General features: G+C 36.5%; 1 protein-coding gene across 2 annotated transcripts in view; it reads left to right on the forward strand.

Moving 5' to 3' along the window:
- The first annotated feature begins 569 nt into the window (after positions 1 to 569).
- SGCE (sarcoglycan epsilon) overlaps positions 570 to 21,920 on the forward strand; it is a 36,349-nt gene continuing 14,998 nt past the window's right edge. For both annotated transcript variants that reach the window (XM_083376462.1, XM_083376461.1), the window contains exons 1-6: positions 570 to 712; positions 15,331 to 15,453; positions 16,439 to 16,596; positions 17,224 to 17,296; positions 19,541 to 19,739; positions 20,475 to 20,637. In XM_083376462.1, the coding sequence (XP_083232588.1) occupies positions 631 to 712; positions 15,331 to 15,453; positions 16,439 to 16,596; positions 17,224 to 17,296; positions 19,541 to 19,739; positions 20,475 to 20,637 (798 nt within the window). In that variant the 5' untranslated portion in view covers positions 570 to 630. The remainder of the gene's footprint in view (positions 713 to 15,330; positions 15,454 to 16,438; positions 16,597 to 17,223; positions 17,297 to 19,540; positions 19,740 to 20,474; positions 20,638 to 21,920) is intronic.

The following is a 21,920-nucleotide window of genomic DNA, read 5'->3' on the forward strand; positions in this document are numbered from 1 at the left end:
ACATTTTCTGCTCTCTTACCAAACAACCCACCTGCTTTGGAATTTTATACATTTTTGCATAAGTGCTTCAGGCATTTGTTACTCCATCTCAAGTAACTCTCTTTCGGATATACTTATTTCATATTTTTGGTTCCTCCCACAGCTAATGGAATGGGGGAGGGCACTAATAACAAACACACAGTGGATGCGTGGATGCTCCTGTAGGAAAAAAAAATCCCTCAGAAGGTCATGTTTGCCCCAGTACGTAAGGGCTTTTGTGTCTGGAGGCCCTCTGCTTAGCCTGCTTCGGAGAGCACCAAGGTGCATTTCTCTGTCTCTCCTGTTCAGCCACTTTAACAGTCCCAAAAGTCTGGAGCGAAACCAAGCCAGTACCAAGCCCTCCCCCCAAGACTTGAAGCAGCTCCCTGGGCCAGAGAAGGCGGGCCTGGCTGCGCATAGACCGACCCCCTTTTACAGGCCTAAGTCGCTCCTTCCCTCGCGTTTGTTTCTAAAGAAGGAGGAGGGAGTGATGCTGCTGCTGCTGGGGATAGTTATGCCAGGCGGGAAGGCGGGCGGCGGAGGGAGGAGGAGGAGGAGCAGCAGCAGCAGCAGCTGCGAGAGGACCGCACTTGGCTCCAGCCGCAAGGAGCAATGCTGCGCCGCGGAGCAGGATACTGGTTCCAGTCCCAGAGCAAACCCAGCGGAGCGGCTCTTACCACCCTCTTGCTGACAGGTTGGTCTTTGCAGAGCCCCTGGTTGGGCCCCAGCCCTTCCCGCTTAGATGGCGCATCTTCCTTCGGTCACGGCCTGCCACACCGTTGCTTCTCATGCCCGACCCTTGTCAAGCGGCGGTTGGGGTGTCCCTCCTCGTCTCTGCCTTGATGCCAGCCTTCTGCCGCTGCGCCTGCTGCAGCGGCTCGCTGTTTTTTCCTCACGAACAGAGGTCCGCCCTTCCTGAAGCAGCTGCCCCGGGAGGGTTCAAAAAAATTTCGGGCAAGAAAGGAGGGAGCAATCGAGATAGTTGCCTGTAGAAGGCATTGCCTTACCTGGCCAGATGCCATTCCCTGCCCTCTTTCATAACATCAGGGCATATTATAGAAAAATGTTTTTTAAAGATGTATTACTGTTTTTTTTACAATAATGGAAAAACACACAAACGAGCAGATTACTGTATAGAGGAATATATTTAAGGATCAACCCGACCTAGAATGATAACACCTGATGTGTTTAAAGTATATGCAGAAGCTCCAATAATTTTTGTAATCCTACATTTCAAAGAAAATTGTATGGGAAATGTGTTTTTTTTTAAAAAGCGTAATATGTATGCAGAAGTGTTAAAATCTCCCCATTCCCCCCCCCTATAATTCTAAACTCTGAATTTTGATTGTGTTCTGTAAAGGCTGGTGGATAGAGGCTGCTTTCCTCTTTTGCAGATCAGACAACCCATTAGCAAAGCTTTCTATCATTCCTGAGCTTGAAATAACAGGCACATTTTTCCATTCTTGGTTATGTGGATGCAAGCTGAGCATTAACAGCAAATGGAAAGTATCCTGCTAGCCAAAAAAGGAAAACACATGTAAATGCTTGTCTAAAGAAACAAAGACAGAGGACAAGACCTTCATAAAAATAAATGTTGGATGGAGTAAATTCAGAATAACAACAACCTCAAATATTGGGTTTATTTGGTTTTTTTTTTTGCTCCTACCCCATGGTTAATTATTCACATTCTAATAATATATGACGAATGCTGTATTTATGATTAAGTAATTGCCTGTAACATTATGATAAGAGAACTAAGGATACATAGTGTTAACTATTAAAGTAAAAGAAAAAAAATAAAGTGGTATATGCACTTTTGACATGTATTGCCTGTTTTTTCAGGTAGTAAGAAATCAGTGGTCCATGCTATTCAGTGCTGTCTAAATTATAGCTCTCTAGGGACGTTCTGTCATAATTGATATATAAGGCATGTGCTGAATCTTAGAATGATGGCCTTCCTCAGTGAACCAAATGCCTTCTTTTTTAATTGTAATTTTATTAAAAACTTAAAATTACAACAGTAAACTAATACAAACTAAAAAGAATAAAATGAAAAAATAGAAGATGCAGTAATAAAAAAGAAATAAATAGGGGAAAGAATTAAGAAAAAGAAATGTATAAAGAATTTACTTTCCCCCCTAAACAAGTATGCACAATTTTAGTAATTTAACACCTCTTAAAATACAACAAATGGTCTCTTCTTATCATATCCTACCTTTTATCTATAAATCATCCTTTAAAACCCCTCATTTCAAGTCTTGATGTCAGCAAAAGTTCATTAAAGGTCAGTAGAGAGGTAATAACATACCTATTTTAATCTTTATCAAGTACACCAACTTTATATTCCCTTCTTTTTACTTTTAACAATCTTAGTTTTTAGATTCCTCAAATAATGTAGAATTAGATTTATTTTCATTTTTTCTTTGTTCCATTTCATAAAAATTTTAAAAGCGTTAACAAGTCCCTTTTGTAAATCTAATATAGGAAAATGATCCAGATTTCTCTGCTGGATTGTTACTTGTTGAATCTAAGTGCTCTTCTTTAACTGCAGTCTTTGGTTCCTTCTGCTTCCCTCTAGCATTCAACTCAAAGACCCATTCTATCAAATTTTAAAAAGAATTCAAAACAAAAGCATTTTTCTATGGGAATTAGTCTTAAATTTAATTCCAAAATCTTATTTCGAATCCACTTGGAGCCTTAATCCATTTGTAACTTTCCAAAATCAAAGTTCTAACTCTCCTTTTGCTATTTATTAAAATTAAGTCCTTAAAATTGATGACAGCTTTATATATTACACCAGGGGTCTTCAAACTCTGGCCTTTTATGACTTGTGGACTTCAACTCCCAGAATTCCTCAGCCAGCATGCCTGGCTGAGGAATTCTGGGAGTTGAAGTCCACAAATCATAAAAGAGCCGAGTTTGAAGACCCCTGTATTACACCTATTTTTCAGCAAGCTTTCAGTTTTTAAATCTTGTAATGAATGTACATAAAATGGGAAGATCAGTTTCTGCAAAACAGGAGAAACAGCTTTGAAATTTTAGTACAATATTGAATATATAGAGACAGCGTTTGCATTAAAATGCACAAATTCTCAAAGAGAAGTAACCAAATACTTCAACAATGATTCCTTCTTCTGTCATTACAAATCACAATAAAGATGAAAAAACTTGAGTTATCAAAGTCTATGAATGAGAGAGTTAACAATTTTTTAAAAGCTGGGTTACACATGGTATGTATATGAGTCATTTTATTAAAATTAGAAGTTAGAATTTGGAAAACAAATTGCTTATTTTCTTACTCAAGTATATAAACAGGTACTTTAATATGAATTTATCAGAAATACGTGATCCTATATAAGAAAATCAAATAAAATAAATGAAGTAAATTATAGTAGTTTAAACTAGTAGTATAAACTAGCTTTTTTCTTGTATCTCAGCAATTGTGTTTCTTCTGTATGCTTAACATTTCATATTTGTATAAGATTCTGTCACTGATTTGGTTGCATGCAAATAGATATTTGACTGTAAATATCTCTATCCCCAGGCCTTGGCTTTTGAATAGTATATGCAAAGAATTACACAACAATTTTTAGACAATCATCTCATTCAGCAGAACACTGAATGTTTACAATATCCTTTTATCTAATCATAGAACATTGGAAATACTTGTGATCTTGTTCATGAGCAAAACTGATTTCAGCGCTGGCCTTCAAATCAGGGTTGATTGTACTAAAACACTTTTGTAAGCAGGGTGTGTGCACATACTAGCCAATAAGTTCAAATGGAAAGGATAGCCTAAATGTGGTTCCTGCAATTCTAGTAATATTTCCAATCTTTTTGGGAACTCATTTCAATTTTTTAAAAAGTTTTGTGAACAGTCACAGAATAGCTGCTTATTTAAGGATTGGTGAATCATAACATTTATTGCATAAACACCCAAAAGAATTTCACAAAATACACTCCCTTTTAGAAACCTAGCCATTCTTCCTCTTCTCTCTCACACCCCAAACTCATATTCTTTTCTCCATATGATGTCTAAATGTTTTGCTTGTCTTACACACACATACATAGTGCATGCATACATATCTATACAGTCATGGGCACAAAATGTATACTTCATTAATTTTTCTACAAAAATACATATTTTTGTATTAACTTCTGTAATCGCAGTGTAGTGGAATAGTATGAAAAAAAATCAATATACAACATACAAGAAAAATAAATGAAGTACGTTATGCATAACAGAATGTTGGAAAATAGTAAGGATGCAAGTGATAATGCAACACCTTACCTATATCAGCCACAAGGAGACAGTATACAACTGTTTTATCCTAGATGGGGATTCTTCAGTCAGCTCTTTCTATGAAATTCAAATATACTTGAGAACTGAATGTATGGACAATTGCACTTTAGATGATTTGGTGCAATGCATTAACTTCAGGAACTGGTCTTGGAGTTTAGTAGTGTTTTAGGAAGAAATATATAGAATCTATTAGAAAAGTATATCAGTTCATTTTCCCCAAGCTATCAGTGCAGAAGAGAGATGGATATTATTTTAAGTCATGTTCCCATGTACAGTGTTGTAAAAGACTTCCATATACACACCCTTAGAAGGAGCAGATTTTTTCCTTAGTTTTTATCCAGTATGTATTGTGAGTGGTGGTCTATAAGTACATATAAATAAAGTTTAAATAAAAAATACAGCATATAGGATAACTTGAAAATCTAGTTTACTTCCCAGGCCTGGGATTGATGTGTGTCATTGTTTAATGACCATTGTTTGTGTATGTGTTTTTATGTGTGTGTGTGTGTTTTGTTAGCTGATTTTATTGCTGATTTAATGATTTGATTTGTTGATTTAATCTTGCTTGCTATTATGGTTTTTGTTTTTTAAAGTTTTTATTGCACCATAGTCCACTGGAGTTAAGCAGTCAATACATTTGAATAATAAATAAACTGGCAAATTGATAAAATTGGCATGTGGTTGCTTATAGTATGGATGCAATTTTAACACATGTGTAAAGACTACTTCCATACTTAACTATAGAAAGAATCCATTGTTATTCTCCTGCCAGTGATGGTGAACATATGACACAAAGACAGTGAAAGCAACCCTATACTTTCTTTTATATATCATATCTTTAATTTCTTTGTCATTATTTCTTGTTCCTTTGTTGCTTTCTCTAACAGAAACTGTGGATATTTTGAATATTTTCATTTGCTGGATTTTTGCTATCTGAATTACCGTATTTTCCGGCATATAAGACAACTGGGCGTATAAGACAACCCCCTACACTTCCTGTTAAATTATAGGGTTTGGGCTATACTTGCCGTATTAGACTACCCCTCTTCCAACGCACACCAAATAAAAATTAAAAAACATCAGATTTGATTTTAATATGGTAATTTTAATTCAAATGCTTATGACATGCAGGTACTTAGTAGGAAAACTGTCACTTATAAACATAAGGCTGTTTGTCATCAAATATGTAAACATAAAACAGTGCAAGTGGATTAAACTTTTCCTAATTCACTCCAAAGCTTTCCCTGCGCAGACCAAATGGGAGATCTGCTCCAGGGTTTCCAGCCAGCCCGCCCAGTTCCTGAGTCAAATGTGTCCTTAGAGCTAAGCAGCTGCTCTGACTGCTGCACTCCCCACCTGCCTTTCAAGTTGGGATAGACTGCAGCTGCTCTTCAACTTTAGAAGGAAAGACGCCCAGACCCCAGCCTGTAAAAAATCACAGACTGCAGCTTCTTCTCCAATTGGTCCCGCTTTCCCTGCGCAGACCAAATGGGTGATCCGCTCCAGGTTTTCCAGCCAGCCCTGTCCCTAAAGTTTCAGCACCCGGCATATAAGACGACCCCTGACTTTTGAGAAGATTTTCATGGGTTAAAAAGTCATCTTATACGCCAGAAAATACGGTATAGTCACTCCTGCATGTTGTCTGTGTATATCAAAATATGTCCTTGTGTGTGCAGTGTGATTGGTTTGGAGATTGGTTCTTCTTTTATCGGGTTGACAGAGATATTGCTCCCATGCTGATTAATGGCAATTTTTGTGAAGTTGGTAGATTGGTCCCTGCTATAATTTGTATAATGCTTGTGTTTTCTTAGTTTTTCTATAATTTGTAAGATGCTTATATTTCTTAGTCATTATGACAAAAGTGTATAGGATCTTAGAGAAACTAGGCACTGACTTGTTAAAATAATATCTTGATTCTACATGGTGGTAAGAGAACTTACTTTGCAAACTAGTTGTAAAAAGGTGTTCAGGTCAAAAGTACTGGCTTGAATGATAATTCTGAAATAACACAGTTGGAAGGGACTTGGAGGTCATCTAGTCCAACCCCCTGCTCATGCAGGAAACCCTGTACCATTTCAGACAAGTGGCTGTCCAGTCTCTTCTTAAAAACCTCCAGTGTTGGAACCCTACAGCTTCTGGAAGCAAGTCATTCCAGAGATTAATTGTTCTAACTGTCAGGAATTTCTCCTTAGTTCTAGGTTGCTTCTCTCTTAATTGGTTCCCATCCGTTGCTTCTTGTCCTGTCTTCAGGTGCTTTGGAAAAGGGGTTGACCTCTTCAAATTGAATTTAAAGGAATGTTTTGAGATAAGAATATTACTATATTCCTTTGTGTATCACACAGATGAATAAGATACTTCTTAGTCATAATCAAAATCTTCTAGAACTGTGGTAGATTTTAGTAGACATGTGCATGTAACAACATAGAAATGAATGCTCCAACTACAGATTACTATGTCTTTTGCCAATAGCTATCAAGCTTCCTTCCAGAGACAAGGACTAATTAGCCAGGAATTATTCTTTTATTATATGCAAAATAAGTTTAACAATAACAATTGATGGTCTCTGAGCAGGTGGGTGAATGGTACAGAATTTTATTGTCTTCCCTGGACTATGAACTGGAGGTAGTCATACCAAGGAATAGAACTACATCTCTAGTTAGTACTTTTATAGGAGGGAATTCTGCTCTACTGTGAACAGGGACTACAGGATTGTAAAAAGGGAGTTGTTATTGTATTATAGTCTATAGCAGGGCTTTTCAACCTTTTCACCCATTGTACCACTTTTAGGATATGGCACATCCAAGTACCAACAGTCACCTAGCAAGGTGTCAAAAACTTGATGACTCCTCCCCCCTAAAAAAGTAAAAAAAGTGATGAAGTACAGGTAGTCCTCAACTTACAACAGTTTGCTTAGTGACTGTTCGAAGTTACAATGGCACTGAAAAAAGCGCCCCCCAAGCCACAGCCGAGCAAGACTGGTTTTTATTTTTCCCCCTCTGCTGGGTGGTTGCAGCAGGTTTTGGTCACTTCACATGACTCTGGGTCACTGTGACTGTCATAAATATGAATCAGTTGCCAAGCATCTGAATGTAAATCACAAGACCCTGCAAAGATGCTGGAGCCTGGCGCTGATCCTGGCGCTTCCACTGAGCCCTGACAGCCCCAAATAAGCGCTGATCAGCTGGAAAATGGCACTGATCCTGGCACTTCTGTTGAGCCCTTACAGCCCTGCAGCTCCAGCCATCTCTCGCTCAGGCTTGTGCAGTACTGCCACCGGTTCAGCTCATTCCCATCCCCCACTACCACTTTTCTAGGATGGTCACGTACCACCTACCAGGTGTCAATGTACCACAGGTGGTACCCGTACCACTGGTTGAAAAGCCCTGCTCTATAGAATGAGACCAAAGGGACATGGTGGCTCAGTGGGTTAGGACGCTGAGCTTGTCGATCAGCAGTTTGGCGGGTCGAATCCCGAGTGCCGCGTAGCAAAGTGAGCGCCTGTTACTCGTCCCAGCTTCTGCCAACCTAGCAGTTCGAAAGCACGTAAAAATGCAAGTAGAAAAATAGGGACCACTACGGTGGGAAGGTAACAGCGTTCCGTGCGCCTTTGGCGTCTAGTCATGCCGGCCATATGATCACAGAGACATCCTCGGACAAGTGCTGGCTCTTTGGCTTTGAAACGGAGATGAGCACCGGCCCCTGGAGTCGGAAACGACTAGCAGCACACATGTGCGGGGGAACCTTTACCTTTACCTATAGAATGAGACATCTATATATAGGCAAACTTGAGGGAGAAAAACTCTTGTACATTTCCTCTTACTCTTTCCATGAAAAGGGCTTGATCCCTATATAAACAAAAACCAGTTTGCATCTGTTTATTACTTTGGTAGTTGGCTTCTTTTTTATCAGTATGAGAAGTGATTCTTATACCTAAAATCTGATAATTTTCAAATATTTTACACTTTTTCATTGCACAGTACCCTTTGAAGAAAGGCCTTGCTTAAGATTTTTTTCTCATTTGATCTCATCTGTTGAAATTTATTGCAGTTCTATGCTTTCCTTGATCTCTCATCCACAAAATTCCTTCTGGTTAAGCTTGGATTTTTCTGCCTTTAATGGAGTCATGAAGTATCCATGATTCTGCTCCAGAACAAGAATATACAAACATTTTGAAATGTCTTAAGCTTTTTCTCCATTGTTTTTGGCATAAACTACTCCAAGTTCTATGTCTATCACTGGAGATTTTAAAGAAGAGATTGGACTGCCATTTTGTCTGGAATGGTATAGAACAGGGGTCTTCAAACTTGGCCCTTTTATGACTTGTGGACTTCAACTCCCAGAATTCCTCAGCCAGGCATGCTGGCTAAGGAATTCTGGGAGTTGAAGTCCACAAGTCATAAAAGGGCCAAGTTTAAAGACCCCTGGTATAGAATCTTCTCCTTGAGCAGGGACTAGAAGACCTCCAAGGTTCCTTCCAACTCTGTTATTCTTTACTCAGTCTTAATGACCCTGTGATGCAGAGACTAATTCTAACTTTCATATTTCTACAGTTTCCCTACTTGCTGAGCAAAACACTTTCCAATGAGGGCAAGTTGTACCTGACATCATGGTTTCTGTTTCAGCAGCGTCCATTTGGGATGCAGTTTAGTTTTAGAATTGCATAATTTAGAAATGGACTTTTTTCTCAGATTCTTCTTGATTCAGCTTGTAATCGAGTTCATTAACTTGTTTCAGTGGTATTTTAATTATTAGGCTTAGTCATCCCTTTGGGGCATCTTGCTATTTCAACTAACTGTGAAATTATTCATTAAATATATAATGAATCTTACCTGTTACTTTATTGTATTGTCATGGAGGTAAGTACTCAAGATATTAACAGTAAGCAACACTGTATACATTTTATCAATAGATTTATTTTATAGAGATCTCCTATGTATAAGATCCTTAGTTCTCTGCTCTGTATGTGTTTTAGCAAATTCTGCCAGGCAGCAATATGATACCAGTGTTTTACATTCATTCAGTGTGTCTGTGTTTAAGCAATAGATTAAATTTTTTTAAAAGATGATTTGACTGGATCCAGGGATAATTTGGGCATCATCCGTTTATCTCCCTGAGATAAGCTTGTTACTTACCCATATGTGTGATACACAGACATTTTTCTGAAAAAACACCTGCTGCTATTCCTCTGTCTTCCTCTTCTTCTCCAAATCCATACTATGATAGATATTTTTAATCTATTCTTTCAACATGGTTTTCATGGATGCTGAAGGGAAAGTTACAGGAATTACACCCAGGAGTTTGTCCTTCTGGAGGTATGTTTTCCTGTCTATCTTGGCAATAGAAAATTTCAGTCATGGCTACTGCATCCAGAGCTACTTGTAGAACCAATTACAGGTGAGCTACCCAATGTTTGTTTTTAAAATGGTTTTATGACTTTGCTCTGAATGCTGCAGATTGTACATAGTTTATTCAAAACATCAAAATCATGTTTTAAAGTCATTGTTTCAAGAAAACAAAATCTCAAGAATATTATGGGTGAAACCAATGTTTAAGAAATACACATGACTTTTGAGAAACCGTATTAATGTTAGATTAACAATAATAGCTCAAACTCCATTTTTGAGACAAATTGGAGAAGAATTTAAGCTTATGACATCTTTAAGTGATCTTTTCTTAGGTGGTTTTTTTAAGGCCTTGAGCTTTACCTTAAGCTGTTCATTTTTAAATTTCTTGGAAACAAAAATATTCAGTAAGATATTAGTAACTTAAAACAGATTTAGTAACATTCTTTTTTTTAAATATCAGCCCCTATGAATTTATTAATAAAGGAGAATATAGCTCAGGTTCACATGAGGGGTCATTGGTGCTCTCTAAGCTTGCTAGTTTTCTTGCAGATGTTTCATTACCCAAACTAGATAACTTCATCAGTGCTCATTCATAATGTTATCTAGTTTGGGTAATGAAACATCTCAAGAAAACAAGCAAGCTCAGAGATCACCAAGGACACCTCACCTATGAATTTCTTTCTTATTCCTTTCCATGTACAGAACTGAAACATTGTGCCTGAGCATCAGACTATGGTGTATTCTTAGGAACTTTTGCTTAACTACAATAAAGTTAGCAATATACCAGTATATATTTCCAATGTCTTCCATTTGGCTCCTTCTTTAAGTGATAGAAGCTTAATCTATTGAAGCAATTCCATCCATGTCTTGTTTAGCATTATGTATGAACTAAGCAATCTCCCTTGTTTCTTTTCCAACAAGCCAAAGATAAGAATCTGCCAAATGAAGTGTTTTCTGACTTATGGCCTTTGACTACTGAGAAACAGTTGACCTAGTATTAATTTATTTATCTTGCATTTGTTTTCCTTTGGAAAGCTTTTTTCTTATACCCTACTGCTGGCGTAAATGGAATGATTAAAGGGAAGACAAAGTACCTCATCAGATATATTAGCAGTAGCATTAAGGCTGCTGAGAAAAATGGTGAGTTTAGGCATTTAAATGGGATTTATCAACTTCCTGCAATATTCTGTGATAAATCACTTCTGTTGTGTTTTACTGACAATGTGTGCAGATAACAACAAATATATAAACATCTAATCTTCTAAATGTTGTTTTTGTTTGCTACTAAATTTTCAGTTAAATTATTTGTGGTTTTCCTCATTCAAATAATGGCCCCGTTTTAAAATATTGCACATTCCTCCTTACTGGCATCTCCTTAACTACACTAGTAAACTGGTGAGTGAGTTAATTTGTTTATAATACTGCTTATTCATTTTATTCCCATTTATAGATCTTGTCTCAGTTCATTTTAGGAGATATTTTAAATGTCAGAATCAATTAGGAAAAATTGTTTCTATCATTTAGGCTTTTAATTTTTTTGTGGTTGTTAGCTGTCTTACATAAAAAAAATTAAAATGGAGAAGAAAATTAGAAGAATAAATACTCGAGAACTAAATAATTAGTGCACTACTTCTAAGAATACCTAATTAAATGCTAGAATCTTAAAAGTATGTTTTGGGGAAACAAATGTTTCTGTAGAATAACTACATATTTGTTCAGTTAATGAATTACATACAGTACTGGTGTGACTTATAAAATAAAATAAAGCAACTTCCTATGACAAGACAACATGTCCTATAATGCAGTGGGAAAACAGACCATCCCAGAAAACTGGAATTCAGCAAGAACTTCATGATAAAGCTGGAAATAGGTAAAAGAAAAAAAAGTTTTTTCATATATTTGCGATCATAACTAGAGATGAAAGAATATCTGTAACATTTGACATAGGACTTGATTTAATAATATCTAGTTTAGGATTAATTTGGCAGATTAATTTGGGGGTATGGAAACGCCTAATCGTTCTATAGCATTTTTAGAATAATATCTGAAGCATTGCATAATCACCCTATGCTGATGAAGATTAATGAACAGCAAATATAGTTGGACTACCCTTCATTTCTGCTTAATATGCTCAGACCATCAGATAGTATGGTCACCACATTATTTTAATAGTGATACTGTTGGAACTATGCTAATGAAATTGTCTGCTTTGATTGGAAACATAACTACCTAATATGAAAACATTATAGAAGAACAGCTGGATTAGAAAACATGAGAAAAATCTGATAATGCAGTATATTTAATTAAATGCCTGGGAGAACTTGCATTTATATCAGATGTGGAGAACAATGTTATATTTCTCCTTCTGTTTTTGAGATGAGTTGGAAAATGTCTAATGTCTGTTTATTGGCATGTGGGGAGTGACTCATCTGATGTAGGAATTAAAATCTTTTGAATTAATTTGTAGGGTATAAACTCTGGAATGGCATAGTGGCCTAGAGGTGAAGATGCTTACCTCCCACTCAGAAGGCTGAGAGTTCAATCCTAGGCAGGGAACTGATATTTCACTACAAGAGAAAATATCTGCTGTGAACTTTGCGTAGGCATCAGGAAGAGCATCTGGCCAGCAAACGCTCAGCTCCATTCAGTCACCCCAACCCCATCTCACAGCAAGGGATTACAGGGTTGTAAAAAGAACTCTGTGGAATAAAGCAAGACTTGGTATTTAGGATGCATTGCACAGTGGGATTCAATGAGTTGATCCTGCAGCATAATCTTATATGCTTGCAGAATTATAGGTCTGTACAGTAGAACCCTCGTAGGTCTCCCATAAGAGAGCATTGTTCTCATCAGCCAACTTATGATATTCCAGAGCATCTACTCGGGATAGAAGAAATCACTCATTAAAGGATTTCTAAGGATGACATGGAAGATGTGGATTTTATGTAGTGTGGTATAGGCAACTTGCAGTGTTCACTCCATAGGCTTACTGTTAGGTAATTTCATACTGTACGTACAATGGCCTATTTGTAAAAGCTTCTACAATTTATCAGCTCAGATTTCTCTTATGACTTGTATGTTTCTTAACTATAGGCTTTGCCTGGGACAGACGGAAGACACTGTCAGATTTGCTTCTAGCCCAAGCAGCGTATCAAAACACAAGATTGTTTCCAATATGTATGGATTATACCTAAACATTCATATGCTTGACAGGTTACCCAGGGCACTACAGGTACTTAAGATCAACTGCTTAGTGACCATTTTAAATTTGTGTCAGGCCCAGAAAAGGGTACTTGCAATCCTGAACCTGCCCCATGGTCACAAACGTGCTCGCTTTTATAGCCATTTGCTGTACCCTGCATTTTGGCTACAATTTATAGGGGATTTTTAAATAAAAAAACAAAGTTTATTTTTGGTTTCTAGCAAAAAAAAGCCCATCACAAACAATGGTTTTGCTTAATGACCACGGTTTCCTTTAATTACTGTAGCATCCACTTGATGACCACCTCATTTACTTTACGACCAATGTAAAATTGGGCATAGTCCTGTAATAACTTGCTTAATGACTGGCATAATTTATGACCACAATTCTGGGCTCAATTATGGTTGTAAGTTGAGGACTACTTGTATTGGCTAGTCAACTGAAAAATTTTGCATTTAAAATAGGTTTAGCTTTACCATAGATGGCAAGATAGCTGAGTATCCTAAGCTGTTAGGATGATCTGAGTAATTAGAATTATTCTTCACTCTCAGTGGAGTCAAATTGAAAGATGCTTTGTTATGTGTATGAAAGATTAACTAACAACTTATTGTCCATCTCAGATAAGTCATAAATATTGTATCTAATGAATAATGTATTTCAATTATTTTACACATTACATTTTCTGTGTATCTTTGATTCAGTCAAGGGGGTAAGAGGAGAAATTCACCTACACATATCTTAAAACACAGTGAATAGAAAGTATATATTATCTTCCAGGTTTATTGAATGTAATAACCTAATTGTACCTGCTTCTTACTACCACTTGTCAATAGCTTTCATTGTTGAACTTTTAGAAACCAACTAAAATTTTGTCCTCTTTTATGATATAGCAGTTTTAAAAATAAACTCAGTCTTAATATAAAAGAAGTCAACAAATGATAAAAGAAGTTTGTGAAATGTTGATGCAGTTGATACTATAGGCATTGATATGATATGGGTAAAAATCAGAATTTAATTTAATATTTCCACATTATTTATATTGAATTACAGAGAGATACCTCAATGGAATCTTCATGACCTCTACATGACTGATTTTAGATTGATTCTATCTTGCTTTTCTTTGAATACAAAGTTTTATATTAATCACATGTAACACGTTTATAAGTAAACAATAAAATAGTTCAGTGAGAGTAAAAGTTAAAGAATGTGTTTTCATTAGATTTTTTTACTGTCAAAGACTTCCTCACAGATTTTTTATAAAACTCCATTTATTTTTTTATTTTATGTAAGTTATTATTATGATGCTTCAAACAGTCAGACTGGCTTTGGCATTTTTCTCTACTTACTCAAGTACTTGAGATAGGCAGATATGGATTATTATTATTTATTTATTTAGACTATTATTTAGGCTATTTAGATCAGGGGTGTCACACTCGCAACATCACGTGATGTGTTGCGACGTATCGTGACTTTTTTTCCATTACCAGCAATGGGGTGGGTGTGGTTTTGGTATGATGCATCTGGCCCGTGGGCCAACTGTTTGATACCCCTGATTTAGATTATTCAAAAAACCCCAAGAAAAATAATACTGAAAAGAGAAGAAATAAAAGCAATATAAAACATGTATCTAATGTTTTCATACATATATATTCATGTATGAAATTTTACAGAGTTTTAATAAAGTGTAACCATAGATTTTGTGTACTTAAATGCTTATTATTCATGCTGATCATAATGCAGATTTAAAACAGATGTATATGCCCTTCTATGTGATAGCTATCATAATTGTGCCCCCAACCATTACTTCTCAAGTTGAGAGATGCCCTTGATGATCTGGAACTCATCAAGGAATATAAGCTACATTTGTTAACAATTATATATAGTTCTTGAACGGTTGATAATAAAATATTGTTAACAAGAGGATTGTCAGGAGTAGGGAAAGAATGCATTTAGTCATAAATTACAGGCTTTCTGAAAGTTCTTTCAAACAGAGCACTCTTTTTGTTCTGCTTCTTTGTGTTATTTACTTTTAACATACTAAGACTGCTTGTAACAAGCATAATTGGAAATAAAATTGATTGCAATAAGACTCATTTCATAATAACTACATGAATTGAATAATACAGTACCATGAAAATGCTTTTCTTCTTATTACCAAAGTATTCAAAAATGTAGCTGCTTTGACATCTCTCAATATGTTTTACTACATACAAAGTGACTTGTAAATTGCTTCTTGGGTTTTATATAATTAAGATTGAAATTCTAAATTGTTCAGTATCAGGAGCTACATACCTGAAGAAGAGCTGTGAAGATATCTAAAAAAGGCAACAAGAACTTTGGGGTTTGTGTTCTATGTCATATTTTTCAGCTTGTTTTTTAATGAGCATATATAATCACTATTTTCCATGGATCTGTTTTTTTTTTTTTCATATTGTGTCCTCTTCTATTCTCCTGCTTTCCAGTGTACACAATTTTCTCTAAGGTGCATTCTGATCGAAATGTTTATCCTTCTGCTGGAGTTCTCTTTGTTCATGTTTTGGAGAGAGAATATTTTAAAGGAGAGTTTCCTCCTTATGCAAAGCTTGGTAAGAAATGTCTACAATTGTAAAGCCATATAAAAGTGCTAGAGCTTTCATTTTAACTTGTCTTTATGAAGATCACATAATCATCAGTTTCTCTACAAAAGGTGTAGCGCAAAGGCTATTGGCTATGTGTGTATAGGAGAGAGTGAAAAGATTTAAGTCTCAGTAAAAATAGCACTGTTAATTTGATATGAAATATCTCTTTCTGATTAGATTTGTAACTGACACATTTAGTATCATGAATTTTTTGGCCTGTAGACTAACTATACTTAGCATTTAAAAGCCTCCAGTTGTTCTTGGGTATCACCTCTTTTCTAATTTGCATTTAATAAAAAATACCTATTGTGATACATGTTATTATTCTTATTTCCATAAAATCAGATCAGACTATTATAGCAAAATTAACAAACACACTTTAACATATTTAATATTTGTTCCTGTACAGCAGTGGTTCCCAACCTTTTCTATACGCTGTACCCCTAGAATGCTTCTGATATATTCTTGCATCCCTTACAAAAGTTTGAAATAATGGCAATGAAATTATGTATATACACTATAATTTTGAAATTTCTAAACCCAAGTTTTCATACCCCCTGGAATATTGTCTCGGACCCCCAGGGGCTGCAAACATCGGGAACCCCTGCTGTAAAGGGACATAGCAAATCCTTCACAGTTAATGGAACAACCTCATTTAAACTGCAGTGCCCACTTAATTAGGGTTAAGTCCAATTTAATACTGATACTGGCATTTATGCGGTATTGGGAGTCAATGGCTGTTGCTGAATATTCCATTTTTATTTTTGTTTTCAAATATTTCATTCTTGTTGGTCATAACTCTAAAGAACTATAGTTACACTTTTTGGGGGTTATTACCACAGTGAAAATTATCAAGATTCTAAATAGTAGGAATTTATCATTGGATTGAGCATAAAAATGTGGTATTCTGATGATTAAACAGTATCTTTACATGGCTTTCTTATTTATCCAGGTGAGATCAACAATGATCCCATAACATTTAATACAAACCTAATGGGCTACCCTGATAGACCTGGCTGGTTGCGCTACATCCAAAGAACACCATATAGTGATGGTGTGCTCTACGGATCACCAACTGTAGAAAACATGGGCAAGCCAACTATCATTGAGGTATTTACTTTGCAGAATGTTTATTTTTAAAAATGCATTACACATTTTGTTAGAAACATGCTACCAGGGATAATGATAATAGTATAAACACACTCACATTCCATTAAAAGGAAAGGTCAGCAATGTTGAAAATTACATTTCAGTGTCTGTTCTATTGAAAAACCATAGCTGTTAAATGCAGAGATATTGAGTTGCTTTCAGTACTACCAGCTTTGATGAAAGAACTACAAGACTGAAAGAGGACTTATTCTAGGTATGTAGATAAAGGATTTTATCTTAATTTAATTTTTCATGTATGATTAAAAGAATCATATTACTTAAAAAAACAGTCAACTACTAGGTCCATTAATACCTTTGTGTTGCTTAGTAAGGTTGTGGAAGGGATGTTGACCAATACTGGAATGTCCCATAGTTCTCAAAATTTCTTCAGTCATATTATAACTGAAAGAAGAATAGACTGTGCCCCCCACCCCCGACATAGATTGTTTCTCTGATTTTCTGTTCTTCAATAAGAGAAGATTAAATGAAAACATTATCTGCAGCAAATTTAAAAGAACCATTATTGTTTACCATATTACCCTTTATGAAATGTAATAATTATCATTTTATTTTTTCCTCCATTACTAGATCACTGCCTATAACAGACGTACCTTTGAGACAGCAAGACATAATTTAATTATTAATATAATGTCAGCAGAAGGTATGTCCTCAAGAATTATCTCAGCATTTTGGATGTTTCAGTTGATAAATAATATGAGTTGGTTAAGTTTTACTGAATAATTAAGAGGGCAGTTCGGAAATAAACCTCCATTTGATTATCAATAACAAAAACTCGCAGATACAGAACTTTTATTATACACGTTAGAAAACTACAAAGTTACATTACTTTTCTACATAATCACCATTTAAATTGAGGCACTTGTTATAACATCTGACAAGGTTTGAAATTCCTTAGTAGTCACTTGGCGCCAAATCTGGGCTATGGGTGTGTGTGTGATGAAAAACATCCCAATGGAACTGCTTCAAAAGTTCTTGGGTGCGTCTAGTAGTGTGCAGGTGAGCATTATTGTGAACCAACACCACATTGGAAGTCAGCATGCCTCGACACTTGTTACGGTTGCTCGTCGAGTTTTTGTAACATTTCACAGTAGACGTCTGAATTGATGGTCGAACCATGTTCCATGAACTTCACTAGCAGCACTCTTTTGGCATCTTCACATTTGATGGGATTTTCTATGGCACCAGTTCCGGTGTAGTGTTGGTTCACAATAATGATCGCCTGCATACTGCTACAGCTAGATACACCCAAGAACTTTTGAAGCTGTTCTGTTGGGATGTTTTTGATCCTCCTGCACAGCCCAGATTTGGTGCCGAGCAATTACTACTAAGGAATTTCAAACCTTATAAGTTGTTATGACAAAAGGCCTCAATTTGAATGGTGATTATGTAGAAAAGTAATGTCATGTAGTTTTCTAATGTGTATTTATTTCCAAATTGCCCTCATATAAAGGCAAAAGTAATGGGAAAAGGATATTTGACAGTGTCTCTTGTCATATAATCATATCTCTGAATTATTAACATTAATGGTATCAGTTTGTATTTTCACAATATTTTTATGTATTCATTTATATACCTCCTTCATTATTTTTTATAAATAACTCAAGGTGGTGAACATGTCTGGTACTCTTTCCTCTTATTTTCCCCACAACCACAACCTCATGTGGTGGGTTGGGCTGAGAGACAGTGACTGGCTCTTTCCAAAGTTGAATATACTCTGGTTAGTTACTGTTCGGTACCAGCCTGCTACCGGCCCTGCAGAAAAGGCAACCCCTTTATAAACGGCAAGAGGCTGGAATGACGTCTGCCAAATTTATTACTACAAAAAACAAACAAGACACGAACCAAGATACAGGAGCTTTGAAACACTATCTGAGTGGTTGCTTTCAGCAAACCAGCCCTCCCCAAACATTCCCTTTATAAAGAGTTCAGGGCGTGGCCTCTCTCTGCCTCCTTCCGAGAAGCCCCACAGCCTTCCTCTGTTTACTCCTACTTGACTGCCTCCTGCGTCGGGCGTCCTTGAACAGGGCCAGCTGTGGGTCATCTTCATCCACACTGTCAGGCTCACACAGCTGGGTCTCCATGGTGACCAAGTGGGAGGGGCCTGCCTGAGGGCTATCATCAGCAAGATCTTCAACCCCCTCAGCAAGGTCTTCAACACCCCCCTCCTCCTTTGATTCGTCTGACCCAACTGCCGAACCCACAGGCTGACCCTGAATCACAACAGTTACATCCAAATTATGCAAGTCATGGCCTATTGCTAAATGAGAATGAAGTAATGACTTTCTAGTATTAGTTCAGAAGCAGTGCATGAGAGGTGCCAGCACAAATAATCAATCCTTGGGTTGTAGCACTCTGAGTCTTATAACCATGCTTAAGAGGCTAGGCGTTTCTTAGGTATGTTTACATTTATTCATGCAGATAAAAGGACAAAATACTATACAACAGTTCATTTAGTGACCATTCAAAGTTACAGCAGCACTGAAAAAAAGTGATTTATGATCATTTTTCACTCTTACCACCATTGCAGCATACACATGGTCATGATCAAAATTTGGACGCTTGGCAACTGATTCATATTTATGATGATTGCAGTGTCCCAGGGTTATATTTTGCAACTTTCTGATAGTCGAAGTCAATGGGAAAGCCAAAGTCATTGAACAAACGTGTTACTAACTGAACAACTGCAGTGATTCACTTAACAACTGTGGCAAGAAAGATTGCAAAATGGGACAAAAACTCACTTAACTTTGTTGCTTTGCAACACAAATTTTGGGCTTAGTTGTGATTGTAATTCGAGGATTATTACCTGTATTTGTGATTTACTAGTCCGTCTCTTTCAGAAATTTGAAAAGGGCTTAAGACACAATTTTTTTTTTGCAATTAGATCTTCTTTTGCCGTATCAAGCAGAATTCTTCATTAAAAACATGAATGTAGAGGAAATGTTGGCCAGTGAAGTTTTGGGAGACTTCCTTGGAGCTGTGAAAAATGTATGGCAGCCTGAGCGCCTGAATGCCATAAACATCACGTCAGCTCTTGATAGGGGAGGGAGAGTGCCACTTCCTATTAATGACATGAAGGAAGGGTAAGAAGGTATATTTCTCTGGTAGCAATTATTTATTGAGCAGCTTGGTATTTATTATTAAAAACACATTGGTAAAAAGCAGTGGTGGTACCTGGACTACTGAATAATTAATTAACAATTATATTTTATTTATTTTTTATTTTATTTTATTTTAATTCCATTTATATCCCGCCCTTCTCCGAAGACTCAGGGCGGCTTACAAGCTTAGCAGTAGCCTTCATTCTATGTATATGCCTGCTTATTAGGGCTTTCACCACCCCCCCAAGCGGCAATATTACAAAGTCAGCTTAATTGCCCCCAACAATCTGGGTTCTCATTTTACCTACCTCGGAAGGATGGAAGGCTGAGTCAACCTTGAGCCTGGTGGGATGCGAACCTGCACTAATTGCAGGCAGCTGGTGTTACTTAAGGAGGCATTAGCCCACTGCTCCACCAAGGCTCTATATAAATAATTAATAAATAATAATTAATTTTGTGAATCTAATCCAACTCTCTGCTAGAAGGAATTATTTTTTAAAACCTGAGGATGTCGGAAGGAGAGACCTGATGATTTGAGTTCTGATTGGATGATGTTTTGCCTTGGCATGAAGCCTGACTCCAGAGTAGAATGGGCATTTCAGGCAGTTTCAAGACAAGACTGGAAGCTGTTTTCATTCACAGAAAGAAAGTGTAACAATTGATTAATTTAAAGATTGTCAGTGACCATCTTAAAACTGATTCCACTTTATTTTTCAGTGTCTATGTTATGGTTGGTGCAGATGTTACATTCTCTTCCTGCTTACGAGAAGTAGAAAACCCACAAAATCAGCTGAAATGCAGTCAAGAAATGGAACCTCTAATAACTTGTGATAAAAAGTTTCGTACTCAGTTTCACATAGATTGGTGTAAAATTTCTTTGGTGAGTTATTAAATGGAGGTATTTCAGAAAACGTAGCTGCTCAATGTTTAAAATATCATTGGGAAGATGAATTGGGCAAATACATTTAGGAATTCTGTAATGAATTTCATTGGATAGGCATAATTTCTATCACTTGCAGTCTTAATGTTTTTTCATGTGCCTGTTTGGAAAATTTGTAGTCCTTGTCTCCAGTATGCCATTTGGTGACTGATGAAAATCTAACTTGTTGAAGAAAGATAAACTGGTAATTTATTGTTCTTGTTAATTCTATGGTTCTGCATTTTGTTTTTGTTCTGTACAGTCATGTCTGATTCTTGGAGACAGCCCGAACAAGTTTTCTTGGGAAGGTTTTTCATAAGTAATTTGCCATTTCTAGGGCTGAGAGAAAGTGACTGGCCCAAAGTCATCCTAGTATCCGAGGCAGGATTAGAACTCACAGCCTCCTGGTTTCTAGCCTGATGTCTTAACCACTATACCAAACTGTTTACTATTATCCAAATTTCAAATCTGTTTTACTTTTATTATGGAAACTACTTAAAAGCAAAGATGCAAATAATGAAACAGTATACTGTTTCATTATTTGCATTTTTGCTTTTAAGCAGTTTCCATAATAAAAGTAAAACAGATTTGAAATTTGGATAATAAATGGCTTTGATGCACAGTACTTGAAAGCAATCCAAGAGAAATAATTGTACATAGACCCATGCATGTAGAACAGGGGTGTCAAACTCGCAATGTCACGTGATGTGTTGCGACATATCATGACTGTTTTGCCATTACTGGCAATGGGGTGGTGTGGTTTCACTATGATGCATCCAGTCCCGGGGCTGGTAATTCAACATCCTTGATGTAGAGTGAGTAATTTTCTTTTAAAAAATCATCAAGATTCCTTCCTAGCATCTCCAGGACAGATGCAGTACTGTTGGTCAGAACCCCTGAACTAGACATACCCAATTCCTGTAACAGTTCTTCATATGTATTAGCCTCCAGTCCCCTAATCATCTTTGTTGCTCTTCTTTGCCCTCTTTTTAGAGTCTCAGAATCTTCTTATGTTGTGGTGACAAAAATCGAATGCAATATTCTAAATATGGTTTAACCAAGACTTTATAAAGTGGTACTAGTGCTTCATGTAATCTTGATTCTGTCCCTCAATCAATGGGCAATTGTTTCATGCAGTATAGGTAAAGTTTAGCAAAGGCCATTGTATTTGTAAGTCTGGGAGAGGCTTGTTGTTGCAATAGACTAACTAACAATTGATTAGCATGCTTTTAAATTACAATTCC

Source organism: Vipera ursinii, assembly GCF_947247035.1.
Source record: "Vipera ursinii genome assembly, chromosome: Z".
Classification (NCBI taxonomy): domain Eukaryota; kingdom Metazoa; phylum Chordata; class Lepidosauria; order Squamata; family Viperidae; genus Vipera; species Vipera ursinii.